This window comes from Budorcas taxicolor, chromosome 3, assembly GCF_023091745.1.
Source record: "Budorcas taxicolor isolate Tak-1 chromosome 3, Takin1.1, whole genome shotgun sequence".
In the NCBI taxonomy this organism is placed as follows: Eukaryota; Metazoa; Chordata; class Mammalia; order Artiodactyla; family Bovidae; genus Budorcas; species Budorcas taxicolor.
This window is the reverse complement of record NC_068912.1, coordinates 3,616,583-3,631,200: the sequence shown is the minus strand read 5'-3', so window position 1 is coordinate 3,631,200 and position 14,618 is coordinate 3,616,583. Positions and strand designations below refer to the sequence as shown.

Below are 14,618 nucleotides of genomic sequence, written 5' to 3'. Positions count from 1 at the left end.
ATATTCTTGCCTGGAGAATTCCACGGACAGAACCTGGAGGACTGCAGTCCACGGGATCACAAAGAGTCAGACAAGGCTGAGTGACTAACACACTGCGTGTACACAGTAAGAACAAAGAGTCCTTAGGAAAACTGTACTAAATAGCCAAACACACATCAACACAAATGGGTTTAATTCTCCCAAAGAAATGCAGCATGCCAAAATCACAGGATAATTATTTTCTGATGCTCATTACTCACCAACTGTCTTTTCAAATTCTGTTTTCAGATGTAGTTCACAGAACTTAAAGGCACTACAGATGGCCCAAAAATGAACAAAAAGATTTTGGAAATCAGACCTGAAAAATTAAATAATGTCCCCAAAAGAGATGAAAAACTTGAATATGGGGGTTTCCCTGGTGGCTCAGTGGTTGCTGCAAAAGTAATTGCAATTTTGGACCATGCATTTTAAATAATTATAATTACGCTCAAATACATCTTTATTAATCAAAATAGGAACCATGACAGTCAACACATTTTTGCCAACAAGAAATAAGTTTGTTTATTCTTGGAGCATAAAAATCCATGCTTCAGGATTCAGCAACCTCCTGGAAAGCATTTTCTGCTTCCTGCCGGTTGCAAAAGCATTTTCCCTGCAAAAAGTTGTCAAGATGCTTGAAGAAGTGGTCGTCAGTTGGCAAGGGGTCAGATGGAATTTGGCAGATGAAGCAAAACTTTGTAGCCCAGTTCTCTCAACTTTTGCAGCTTGTACAGCTTTTGGTTGTACACTGCCGTCGGGCACTGTCATGGAGAGCTGGGCCCTTTCTGTTGACCAACACCGCTGCAGGCATTGCAGTTTCCAGTGGATCTCATCAGCTTGCTGGGCTTATTTCTCAGATCTAATGGTTTTGCCGGGATTTAGAAAGCTACAGTGGATGAGGCCAGCAGCAGACCACCTAACAATGACCATGACCTTTTGTGGTGCAAATCTGGCTTTGGGCAGTGCTCTGGAGCTTCTTCTTGGTCTCATCACTGCGCTGGTTGTTGCTGGTTGTCATATAAAATCCACTTTTCATTGCACATCACATCCTGATCAAGAAATGGTTTGCTGTTGCACAGAATATGGGAGGACAACACTTCAAAACGACGATTTTTAAAATTTTTGGTCAGCTCATGAGGCACCCATTCATCAACTGTTTTCACCTTTCCAATTTGCTTCAAACGCCAAATGATCATAGAACGATCAACTTTGAGTTCTAGTGCAATTTCTCGAGTGGTTGTAAGAGGATCGGCTTCGATAATGGCTCTTATTCAGAGGGCCAGCCACTATGCTCCTCATCCTCAAGACTCTCATCTGCTTTGCAAAACCTCTTGAGCCACCGCTGCACTGTATATTCATTGGCAGTTCCTGGGCCAAGCACGTTGTTGCAAGTTGTCTCCACTCCTTTATGACCCATTTTGAATGCTAATAAAAAAGTCACTCGAATTTGCTTTTTGTCTAACATCATTTCTATAGTCTAAAATAAATATAAAATAAACAGCAAGCAATAAGTCATTAGTAAAAAAAAAAACACACACACACAGAGAGAAATGCGCATTAAAATGATGTATAACATAACCACATTTAAGAATGTAATCCAGGATCAAATGGCAAAGTTCACCAATGCAAAACTGCAATCACTTTGGCACCAACCTCTGTCTCGACACAGGTTCAGTCCCTGATCTGGGAAGATGCCGTGAAGCAACTAAGCCTACGTGTCACAACTGTCGACCTAGGGTCTAGAGCTGGGGAGCTGGAAATACCGCGTCCACGTGCCACAGCTGCTGAAGCCCCAGCGCTCTCGAGCCCCCGCTCTGCAACAAGAGAAGCTACTGACATGAGAAGACTGCACGCTGCAACGAAGAGCAGCCCCTGCTCACCGCAACTAGAGAAAAGTCCGCATGGCAACAAAGACGGAGCACAGCCAGAAACAGATAAAATTATTTAGATCTGAGTATGTAAGAAACAGGTATTTGCTATTACAGATCTGATTTTAATTAAAAAAAAAAAACCAATGTGGTCAAAATCTGCACATAAAACATGAATTGAACAATTGACAAGAAAGATGCATCTGTTACTAAAATGGACCATCAGTATGGCTGACCAGAAGCAACATGAAATGGCAACAGAAATGAACACAAGCGTCTAACACAAGAGCTACCAAGTACAGATCTGAGAAAGCATGGAAGGATGAAATACAGGAAACAGCACTTTGATAATGATAATTGGACATGGTCTATTTCTACAAAGACCAGAGGTATGAAGTGCTTCGATCCATTCATTCCATATTTGTTGGATTCCAGAAAAGTTGATGAAGTAGGACTTGAGCTCAGCTCCGTTCATGAAAACACACATGAAAAATCACAACTAACTGCTCAACAGCCATCAACAAGAAAGACCAGAGCCTACCAGAAAAGCTATTCTGCATCCAAAGACAAAGAAGAAGTCAGAACAAGATGGTGGGGGGCGGCACACTGCTAATCTAGTCAAATCCCATACTCACCAGGTACTGCTGCTACTGCTGCTAAGTCGCTTCAGTCGTGTCCGACTCTGTGCGACCCCATAGACGGCAGCCCACCAGGCTCCCCCGTCCCTGAGATTCTCCAGGCAAGAGTACTGGAGTGGGTTGCCATTGCCTTCTCCGACTCACCAGGTAGGTGACACACAAATTGGAAAATAATTATATTGCAGAGGTTCTCCCACAGGAGTGAGAGTTCTGAGCCCCACATCAAGCACCCCAGCCTGGAAGACTGGCATCAGGAGGAGGAGCCCCAGAGCATTTGGCTTTGAAGACCAGTGGGTCTTAATTATAGAGACTCCACAGTAATGGAAGAGATTAAAAACTTCACTCTTGGAGGATGCACAGAAGATCTCATGCACACCAGAAGCCAAGGAAAAAGCAGCGAGTGACTCCATAGGGGCCTGGGTCAGACCTACCTGCTGGTCTTTGAGTGTCTTCTGAGAAGGTGGAGGGCGGCTGGCTTCGGTTTACAGTGGGGACAAGGACATCAGTGGCAGAGGAACCACAGAATACTCATTGGCATGAGCTCTCCTGAAGTCTGATATTTTGGCACCAAGAGCTGGCTCCCCCAACAGCCTACAGGCCCCAGTGCTGGGATGCCTCAGGCCAAACAACCAACAGGGCAGAAACACAGCCCCATCCACCAGCAGACAGGCTGCCTAAAGTCTTCCTGAGCCTAAAGCCACCTCTATAGACATATCGCTTGACACGCCCCTGCCCACCAGAGGGCTAAGACCCAGACCCACCCACCAGGAACCAGCCCCTCCCTCCAGGAAGCCTGCACAAGCCTCTACACCAGCCTCATCCATGAGGCGGCAGATACCAGGAACAAGAGGCACAACTCCCCTGCGGCCTGCAGGATGGAGACCGCAAAAAGAGTTAGACAGAGGAGACAGCAGAGAAACACGTTCCAGATGAAGTAACAGGAGAAAACCCCAGAACAACAACCAAGTGAAGTGGAGCTAGAAAATCATTTCACACTTTTTACTAAGAAAAAGGACAGATCCAGTCTCTTCCTTCAAGGAGCTCACTTCCTAAAAAGGAAGTTAGTAAGTTCTAAACAAATTCTGCAATTATTGAATAGACATGTTTCTTCAGAAAGGATGATTTGTTTACATCCAAACACAATCTAAATTAAATTGCCTTTCAAACCAACAATTTACCTTCTCTTTCCTGATTCTCTACTCACCAAAACAACTTTTTAACAATGAATTTGTTTCCCCGTTACTGATACGGGAAAGAGGGTACCTAGGAAAACAACAAGCCATCAGTTCTGATGTAGCAGTTCTTTAACCAGGTGTGAATCATCCCACTTCTTGGATGTGTTGAGTATGATCAATGTAAAACACATTTTCAAAAGGCATGATCAACCATGTGACTTAAACTTCATTTCTAGAATGCAAGAGGGGAACTAGTCCCTGAAGAGGAAGTAGGTCAGTTCACTTCAGTTCAGTCGCTCAGTTGTGTCTGACTCTTTGCAACCCCATGAATCGCAGCACGCCAGGCCTCCCTGTCCATCACCAACTCCCGGAGTTCACTCAGACTCATGTCCATCGAGTCGGTGATGCCATCCAGCCATCTCATCCTCTGTCGTCCCCTTCTCCTCCTGCCCCCAATCCCTCCCAGCATCAGAGTCTTTTCCAATGAGTCAACTCTTCACATGAGGTGGCCAAAGTACTGGAGTTTCAGCTTCAGCATCATTCCCTCCAAAGAAATCCCAGGGTTGATCTCCTTCAGAATGGACTGGTTGGATCTCCTTGCAGTCCAAGGGACTCTCAAGAGTCTTCTCCAACACCACAGTTCAAATGCATTAATTCTTCAGCACTCAGCTTTCTTCACAGTCCAACTCTCACATCCATACATGACCACTGGAAAAACCATAGCCTTGACTAGACAGACCTTAGTCGGCAAAGTAATGTCTCTGCTTTTCAATAAGCTATCTAGGATGGTCATAATTTTTCTTCCAAGGAGTAAGCATCTTTTTATTTCAGTTCACTAATCAGCATAAACACACTGATGAAATCAGCATGTTACACTTCAAACACATGAAGAAATATTAAACTAACAAAAGTGAAATGCTGTTGTCTTCCACATTAATACAAGAGTGAACAGACGGGAATTAATCTATGACTACTGCTGAAAAGCCTTGGAATATTTACTACGAAAGGAAGTTTCACTAAGATTTTTTTTTTTTGGTAAAGAATGGACAGACAATTAGTTTTGAGGACTGTTTCAAGGTTTCAACTCAAAGAGAAAATTCAATCTATTGGCTGGTCTTTTGAAATTTTTCTTGTCTTATTCCAGCATCCTCTATCCTCATGCAAAAGGTTATTTCTAGAAAGCCACTGTGGGGCCTTTTGACGTATCTTACAAGGATCATAAAAAAAGACCCTGATGAAGACTATCAAGTAGTCCAAGTGAATCTCTAACACTGAATTCTGCATTCAGGGAAATGGGATTCCTTTACCCTCCTGGGATAAGGAGGGCGGAAGGGAAAGGGGAAACAATGTAAGCTTCCTGCCCCTACTAGCTACAAGAGCCACCACAAAACAAAACTGTCCACCCTGACAATGCACTTCGAGAAGCACCTCTTGGCAAACATGTGCTTCACATCTACCCTATCCCTCTCTCGGCCACCCCGCTTCTCATGTGACCTGACCACGGGTCCAATGGGTAAAAGGGAAGAAGAAAAGCCCCATCCCCCTCCTTCATTTCAAGCCACCAAGCAAGTGTAAGTGTCTAGCTTTTTTATAAGAGAACCACATGAGCAAAGCCATGCCTGTTCAAGTCTAATAAGCGTGAGCCCCGGCTTGCTTCAAGAGGCAGAGCTGAGCAAAAGAACGGCTGAAGGCAAGTGCATAATCTACACACGCACTCTTTTCTATATGTAAATAGTGGTAAAATACATTATAGTTTTAAAATACATTTCTCTCTCCTTTTAAAGCCAAATGACAGCGACTTTCCTAAGGAGGCTCCAACTTAGAGATGATTGGCGCCTACCATTAAGATCTTTATAATTTGATAAAAAGCATCAAAAGATTCAAAGTGAAAAGGGACGCCTAAGACTAATACACATACCAAAAACTGTTCATTTCACTAGGAGTCAATGGGCTTCCAGCTAAGGTAGAGTAACCGGGATCAGATTAGGCTCTACCCTTCAGCAACTAAAAACACCAGATAAAATACACAAAACAACAATTTTTACAAAACAACTATTTTCAGACACTGGACATTGGACAGCTCAGGACAGTGATCACTGAGAGAAGGAAACAAATGAGGTGAGCCCTACATGTGTTCCTGCCTGCTGCCTGGAAAGAGTATCAGAGAGCCAGTAAGAGGGCCTTAGGTGGGGCCCAAGAGATACTCTGAGTTAAGGAAACAGGTTGGGAGTTCAAGGACTATGTGATGGCTACAGTATGCACTCTAGGGATAGGAGAGAAGAGAGCTGCACAGAATATCCCAGAGATCCCCCTTAAGTCTTCATCTGAGAACTGGTCAGTGTGAGGACCCTACCCAAGGCTAGGAAAAAACTAACCAAGAAGGTGAAAACAAAACAAAAAAAATCCCTAGAACTCACACAGGGGCATGAATAGTTCACGTTCCCACCAGCCATGTTAAGAAAAACCTCAGTAGTACACAGAGCATCAAGCTAGGTATTCAGAAGGGTATTCAATAGTGGGGGAAAATTAGCTGTTCTGATCACACCTAACAAAGCACAGAAACAAGTCTTGCAAGGATCAAACTAATTCCAAGTAACTTCACTGTGTCACAGAACAAAGCTCATTAATGTTTTAAAGTACAAGAATATTCAGCATCCAACACATAAAATTCACAATGTCTAGTGATAACAAATTACTAGACATGCAAAAGATAGGAAAGTTATATAACATTTAACCAGGAGGAAAAAAAAAAACAGTCATGCAAAACAGCAAAGTTACATAACACCTAACCAGGAGGAAAAAGTCAATCCATAGAAACAGACTCAGAACTGGTAGATGTCACAATTAGTAGATGGGGATATTAAAAGTTATTATTACTATATTCCATGTGTTCAAGAAAGTAGAGGAAAACATGAACACGTTAAGGAGCAACATGGAACAACAACAAAAAAGACTCAGGCTGCTCTTCTAGAGACGAAAAATACACCAGACGGGATTAACAGCAGATCAGACGCGATGGAAGAAAAGGTGGGCGAACTTTACGCGTAACAATGGAATTACCCAAAATGAAACAGAGAGGAAAAATGAGAAGAAATGAACAGATCATTAGTGAGCTGCAGAACAGTTTCAAGTAGCCCGAGGTATATGTAATTGGAGGCTCTGAAGAAGAGGAAATAGAAGACTGGGGGTAGAAGAAATATTTAAAGAAGTAATATTTAAAATATATATATAAATTTAAAAAATAATAATAATAGCCATAATCTTCCAAATTTAACTATATATGTACAAATTCAAAAGAAACTCCAAACAAAAGAAATATAAAGAAAGCTGCATCAAAAGACAATGAACTTGTTTAAAACTGATGATAAGAAGAAAATCTTAAAAGCAGCCAGATGCCAGTCTATGTCTGACGCAGGATACAGCATGCTTGGGGCTGGTGCATGGGGATGACCCACAGAGATGTTATGGGGAGGGAGGTGGGAGGGGGGTTCATGTTTGGGAACGCATGTAAGAATTAAAGATTTTAAAATTAAATAAATAAATAAATAAATAAAATAAAAGCAGCCAGAGAGGTAAAAAATATTCAATAAAAGGGAACAAAAATAAGAATGACAGCAGACTTCTCTTCTGAAACAAAACAAGCCAGAAGACAGCAATGCAACATCTTAAAAGCACTGGAAGAAAAATCTGTCAATCTACAATTATTTATCTAGAACTCTTTTTGAAAATGAAAGCAAGGACATCCCTGGTGGTCCAGTGGTAAAGAATCTGCCTGCAATTCAGGGGATATGGCTTTGATGGCTGGTCTAGGAAGATTCCACATGCCTCGGGGCAGCTAAGGCCACGCGCCACTCCAGAGCCCACAAGCTTTGAGCACTGAGCCCTAACAACAGCAACCACTGAAGCCTGCAAGCCCTAGAGCCCGTGATTTGCAACACAAGCTACCTCAGCAATGAGGAGCCTGCACACTGCAACTACAGGGCAGCCTCTGCCTGCAGCAGCTCCAGAAAGCCCGCCCACAGCAGCAAGGACAGCACGGCCAAAACCAAAATACGGAAAAGTTTAGAACTAATATAAATAAAGGAATACTGAAAGTGAAATGAAGACTTTTCAGACATACAAAAGCTAAAAGAACATCTCTAGCAAATCTGCACTATGAAACATGCTAAGGGATTTCTTCTAACAGAAATAAAAATGGTAACATAGAAATCTGGGCCTTCCCAAAGGAATGAAGAACACTAGTTATGTTAAAAATGTGAGTAAATATAAATATTTTTATCTTATAGAAGATAATTGTGCGTAGTTTAAAAATGCAAAGGGCAAGGAACTATAGATCATGATTAACTTGAAAAATCACTGAAAGAAAACAACCAAGGGCTAAACTGTAGGTTGTGGTCAGAGGGTGGGGTCTATTCAGTTACAGAATAATTTCAGGCAAAGGTAGATCCAGGGATTCCCTGGTGGCTCAGGGCTAAAGAATCTGCCTGCCAATGCAGGAGATGCAGGTTTGATCATCAGTCCTGGAAGATTCCCTTGACAAGGAAATGGCAACCCACGCTAGAATTCTTGCCTGGGAAATCCATGGACAGAGAAGCCTGGAGAGCTAAAGTCCATGGGCTTGCAAAAAGCCAGGCAGGACTTAGTAACTGAACAAAAACAACATCAGCAAAGGCAGATTTGGGCCATGATCATCAGACAGGAGCTTTCAAGAAAGACAGTAATATATTTTTGACTGTAAAAAATTGTATAAAATATTAAAGAAAACGAAATGAAGAGTTTAAAGGAAAAGAAAATTAACATTAGTCGATTTCAGAGCAAAAAAAAAAAATAGGTACTACTCAGGATTTTAAAAATAACTTTATAATAACAAAAGAGCCAGTTCTTAAGAAGGTAAACAAACCAAATGCTTATGCACAAGCAAAAGTGAGAGGCAAATTAGAATAAAAAATTATCAGCTTTGAGTTACAACGTTTAATCTACCAAATTAAAAATAAATTTTGATAAAAGAAAATATCCTGTTGGGAGAAAATTCTCCAGGAATATCTTGATATTACTGCATGGTGTAGGCTTTCTGCAAAGGCCACTGGCAAGCTGACTGAAAAGCAAAGGCCTTGGAAGGCAGAGACAGCATCTCCCCAAAGACGGAGGTCTCTGATGAGATGTGGAGATAAAAAGCTCTCTACTTCCAGTTCTTGGAGACATCTGCTTACATTCCAGGGTAATAAATCCAGTGATACCTTTCTCCTTAACCTTGGAGATCTGCTCAGTGAGTTACATCTCATTAACCTTAACAAGTAACCTTTCTCCAAAGGAGAGAATGGGCAGATGTGCCCCTTATAAGTTGAGTCTCTTAATTTTGGGGTTCCTCTCCTACAGTGCAACCCACTGTATGCACTTACCGCATCACCCCATGGGGACTGGAGCTCAGAAAACTAGTGCTAAAGTATTTTGCTGTGAGTAGTAAACTCTCTTTCTCTCTCTAATCCAGAAAACTTCATGTTTCTTGTCAGAATACCCATATAACCTTGTAAACAGGGTAACTGTCAGACCCCCCAGTTTCTGACATAACACACTGATGAGGAAAAAAGTCATCACAGTCCTACACTGAGAGATATCCCTGATTTATATTTTGGTGTATGTCCTCTGAATTTTCTAATTTTCTGTAAAGACAATCTAGTGCCTTTGCCTTTTAAGACTGTAAAAAGCTAAACTTTATTTCATAAGAGGGGAACAGGAATGAATCTATGAAATCTTCTAGGCAACTAAGGCAGAAAATTAACCTGAAAAAGAAAAGTGAACTTAAGCGTCATCAGAGGAAAGACTAATAGGGAACAAGAACAGATAGTTAAAAAGAAAAGGAGACAAGCGACAAAGGATACATTATCACAACAACAAAGAAGGAAAAGAAAGCCTGCCCAGGGAGATGTCACAAGGAGCCAAGAGCCAGAAAGAAAATCACTGAAGGAAAGCTTGTTGTACGTATCAAAGTGAGCATATGGAAATGTTTTTGGATCTCATCAAAAAGGTATCACTTAATCCATCAGTCTTAATTGCAAATCATCACACAAAAAATCACAGAGCAATGCAAGAGGACTTTTCTGGAAGAGATTAAATTAAAACATACCCTTATTATCCTGGCAGCCTCCAAAAGGATTCGGCAACGCTCCATGCCAGATTTTTGACTCCATATTTTAAAGGCAGCCTTTGCATCCTGAACAGCCAAATTTACTTCCTTTTCTCCCGAACATGTGAAAGTAGCTATCACTCTACCTATAAATACAGGGAAACTGAGTGTTAACTTCAAATGTTTGCCACATATTTTAAATGAAGTTTTGTGTATCCATTTTCCTTTTCGTGATCCTCTTCCTGTCTTTAAGTATAGTCTAATTTAGTGACTACCCCTAAACCAACAGCTTATCTTTTAAACAATCTAATAAGAGTTGAAGACTTGTCTTCAGAAAAATGTACTGACTGTGTCTCTTGCCTAGCCCACCTTGAACTTTGGGGTAAGAACTCCTGCCCTCCTTACACTTGGGTTTACTAAGGTTAACTTCCTATCAATTATTTCACAATGCTCCTTAACAGTGTTTCAGAATCTCAGAGGTCTTGCAAAATCAAAGTATTCAGTCTCCTGGGTTATGAACTCTGATTTTAAATCACTGGTCTGTGTTCTTTGTAAGTCATATAATACTACTGATACTTGATGAACATGGTTAATAAATAGAGTATCAAGAAAAGATATTCCTAAAAGCAAGAACATTTTTTCCTCAAATATGAGGGAAAAAATCCCACTCTCTCATTTTCTTGTTGTTTTTGTTGTTTAGTTACTAAGTCATGTCTGACTCTTCGTGACCCCATGGACTGTAGCCTGCCAGGCTCCTCTGTGCATGGGATTTTCCAGGCAAGAATACTGGAGTGGGGTGCCATTTCCAACTCCAGGGGATCCTCCAGACCTAGGGATCCAACTGACATCTCCTGCACTGGCAGGTGCATTCTTTACCACTGGGCCACCTCGGAAGCCCATTTCATTTTCTTACTTCAATCCTATTCCCTACACTGGGCAAAATATGAAATGATCAGTTTTTCTAGACCCAAATCCTAAGGGTTGTGACTGACACTACTAAAAAGAAATCTCTAGGATGTCAGTTAAGGGTCTCCCCTCCCACAAGAACATTTGGGACTCTGCTTTTTCCAGAGATTTCACAAACCTGTATTATAAATTTGAGTAGCCAATTGATAGAGGCAGTGGCTAAGAATCACACAGCACACACTGTAGGCAGTTAAAATAAAGAGCAATTTTTCTTTCTTTTGTATCAATATGGGAGTGGGAAATCAAGAGGCCTAAAGGAGAGCCTGATGGTGGCTGTGGCCCCTTCCTGCTGGGACAAGTGGCAGAGCAGAAAGGTGTAATTGATCACACCTAAATTCTCCAGTCTCTTGAAATTCAGTTTTATTCATCTGGGGATATAATATTTGGTTTGCACATTTATATTTCTCTCCTCGCAAACATTAAACCCAGCGAAACAAAAACAAAACAAAAAACCTCTTCCTCCTCCTCATTTGCTTTGTGATCTTTGGACTTCCCAAGGTCTGGCACAGTGCTTGGCACACATTAAACACTAGATAAAAGCAGAATTTTTTATTTCCCTTTCCCAGCTCTGGTTCGTGTCCGGAAATACTTTAACACTAGGGGATGGCAACAAAGTAGTCATTCACGCTCATTACAACCATCTGTGCATGCTCCTCCATTTTGGCACAAGTATTTCTTTTCACCCTGTCCTAGAACTCTTCTAAGGGCACCGCTGAAGACATTACTGAGGCCCTACCTTTAAAATTCATAATTAACACAAAGACACTACCTTACCCACCAGGGCTCTGTGGACTCTGTTCAGGCTGTTGTGAAATTAATCCTGACCCCACCGCGCAACTCACGAGCTGCCCCCCTTTGCTACGACTCCTTCCTGCCCCGGTCTAGAAGCTCTCGTGTTTGCGCAGCATCCTTAGCTGCCTACACAGATAACTTTATACTCTACACCATCACTTACCCGTGCTGAATAAACGTCTGTTCAGTGCACTACATGAAGCTTCAGCAAGTTAGAACAGGTCTCACCCCTGGGCGGGGGAGCGTCAGTCCGCGCCCCAGCCTCGCCCCTACCCTGGCCCCCGCAGCTTCCCTCCGACCCCGTTACCGGTTGCTGGCTCGAAAGCCTTCTCGGTGCCGGAGGCATCCACTGGCTCCACGCGGGCCCCGCCACGGTAATTGAGCGGCTGCGACACAACGAAGGTGCCAGTGCTCATGGCGGCGATCGGAGCAGAAGCAGGCCCGAGGGTGCGGGAAAGCGTAGACAGTGCAGCCAGGCCAGCTCGGAGAAACATGGGGGGCAGGAGCGGCGGAGAGGGCCGAGCCGGAGGGGCGGGGCCGCGGGAGGACGGGCCCGCGGAGAGGGGAGGGGCCGCGGAGAGGGGAGGGGCCGCGGGAGGGCGGGGCACGACGCGGGCTGGGGAGGGGCGGGGCCGAGGGAGGGGCGGGGTAGCCGAGATGGGAGGGGCCGATGGAGGGCGGGGGCCGCGGGAGGGGCGGGGCCGCGGGGAGGGGCGGGGCCGCGGGGAGGGGCGGGGCCGCGGGGAGGGGCGGGGCCGAGGCAAGACGCGGGCTGAGGGAGGGGCGCGCCCGGACTAGAGTTGAAGGCCCTGGGGCAGGAGGAGAAGGGGACGACCGAGGATGAGATGGCTGGATGGCATCACGGACTCGATGGACGCGAGTCTGAGTGAACTCCGGGAGTTGGTGATGGACAGGGAGGCCTGGCGTGCTGCGATTCATGGGGTCGCAGAGTCGAATACGACTGAGCGACTGAACTGAACTGAACTGAGACAAGGGCCGGCCTTCCGGGGCGGAGTTTGCAAGACTTTTCCGTGCAGTCAGTTGGCTAGTCAGTGGTCCAGGTCCGCCCCTCGCTTAGCCTAGAGGCTGGGTGGCACACCAGAGTCTCACACGTAAACGCACGCACGCCCACGCACTCGCCTTCTCCCCCTCACGGTCTCGTTTTTCTCTTTCTTCTTCCAGAAAGTGAAAATGAAGTCGCTCAGTCGTGTCCGACTCTTTGCGAGCCCATGGTCTGTAGCCCACCAGGCTCCTCAGTCCATGGAATTTCCCAGGCAAGAGTACTGGAGTGGGTTGCCATTTCCTTCTCCAGGAGACCTTCCCAACCCAGGGATCAAACCCAGGCCTCCCGTACTGCGGCAGATGCTTTACTGCGGCAGACGCTTTACCATCTGAGCCACCAGAGAAGCTCAGTATTTAAAGCAAGAGTTTTCAGGTACATCACTACATGTAATCAGCCTAGGGTCTGTCTTCTGATCATTCGGTCTAACGAAAGGGGAGGATTAGATCCAGTGATTAGGACTCCTCGTTTCCACTGCACTAGACACCGCTGAACCCCTGATGGAGGAACTAAGATCAAAAGATCACACATACCACGCCAGGGCATATGTGTGTGTGTGTGTGTGTGTGTGTGTGTGTGTAATGAAAGAAAGTGAAAGTGTTAGTTGCTCAGTCTTGTGTGACTCTTTGAGACCCCAAGGACTGTAGTCCGCCCAGCTCCTCTGTCCATGGAATTTTCCAGGCTAGAATACTGGAGTGGGTAGCCATTCCCTCCTCCAAGGGATCTTCCCAACCCAGGGATGGAACCCAGCTCTCCTAAATTGCAGGCAGATTGTTTAGCGTCTGAGCAACCAGAGAAGTACATATTTATTTATCTATTTATCAATATCTCCTAGCTGAGCATAACTTTCTTAGATTATCTGGTACACATCTCCCAAACCTCAATCTTCATACAGATAATGAGGTTTGCATTTCTTTCTTCTTCTAGATCAGTGTTTAAAACAAGTTTTAAGTTCAAATAGGTAACACAGACTTTGAGAAGAAAGTTGTATTTTTTTTTTACTTTGGCAGGAAAGCACAACAGAGAAAGCTATTCCATATGATAAACAACAGAGTTAAAGTAACCACACCATAACTAGTCACAAAGTGACTTTGTGAATTAATTTTACTTCTGAATTAATTCTCTTTACCTCTGAATTAATTAGGTATCATGCTTGGTTGGGCTTCCCTGGTGGCACTGGTAAACAATCTGCCTGCAGTGCAGGAGACCAGAGTTCGATCCCTGGATCAGGCAGATCCCCTGGAGGAGGGCATGGCAACCCACTCCAGTATCTTTCCTGGAGAATCCCATGGACAGATCCTCCCATGACAAGGAGCAGACTACAGTCCATGGGGTTGCACAGAGTCAGACACGACTGAAGCGACTAAGCAGCAGCAGCAGCAGCAGCGTGCTTGGTTGTATTATCGAAGGCAAAGATAGCAGATGCTTGTATAAGAAAGACATTTATTTCTCTATCATAGAACATGCTAAAGAGCGCAGCAATAATACAGTGGCCCTAAAGTGTTCGAAAGAGGCCCCCTCGGTTCTTCTGCTCTGACACTCTCACATGTTAATTTCTTCACGTTCTTTCAAAGACCGCTCTCCCTTATCTTCTCGTAGAGGAGCTTCAGACATATGGAGACATAGCTACCATCTTGTATGTCATAAAAAGCATCCAGACAATTCTGATCCAGGCGACTCATGTAGTCCTCGGACCACACTCAAAACAACTAAGTTTGTTTCCAAATTATGACTCTTGGAACACTGATTTTGTAAGATGTTCCTTATTTAAAAAAAAGATTCTATTTAATATATCCTTCTCCTGGAAATTAACAATAATTATTAGCACATTTAGAGCTCAAGTAAGTGCTGCAGTAAAGAAATCTGTTCAAGTGAGGGAGATTAGAAGTACAAACTTCCAGGTACAAAATAAGAGTCACAGGGGTATAATGTACAACACAGGGAATACAATCAATAATATTGCAATAACTTTGTATG

At 43.8% G+C, this 14,618-nt stretch overlaps 1 protein-coding gene across 1 annotated transcript in view; it reads right to left on the bottom strand.

The window, feature by feature from the left end:
- The window catches only part of ALDH9A1 (aldehyde dehydrogenase 9 family member A1), a 28,709-nt gene extending 16,606 nt beyond the window's left edge, over positions 1-12,103 (bottom strand). Inside the window, exons 1-2 of the mRNA XM_052636682.1 lie at positions 11,889-12,103; positions 9,824-9,969 (exon numbers count right to left, since the gene is read on the bottom strand). Of these exons, the coding sequence (XP_052492642.1) occupies positions 9,824-9,969; positions 11,889-12,075 (333 nt within the window). The 5' untranslated portion in view covers positions 12,076-12,103. The remainder of the gene's footprint in view (positions 1-9,823; positions 9,970-11,888) is intronic.
- Between the last annotated feature and the right edge of the window lie 2,515 nt (positions 12,104-14,618).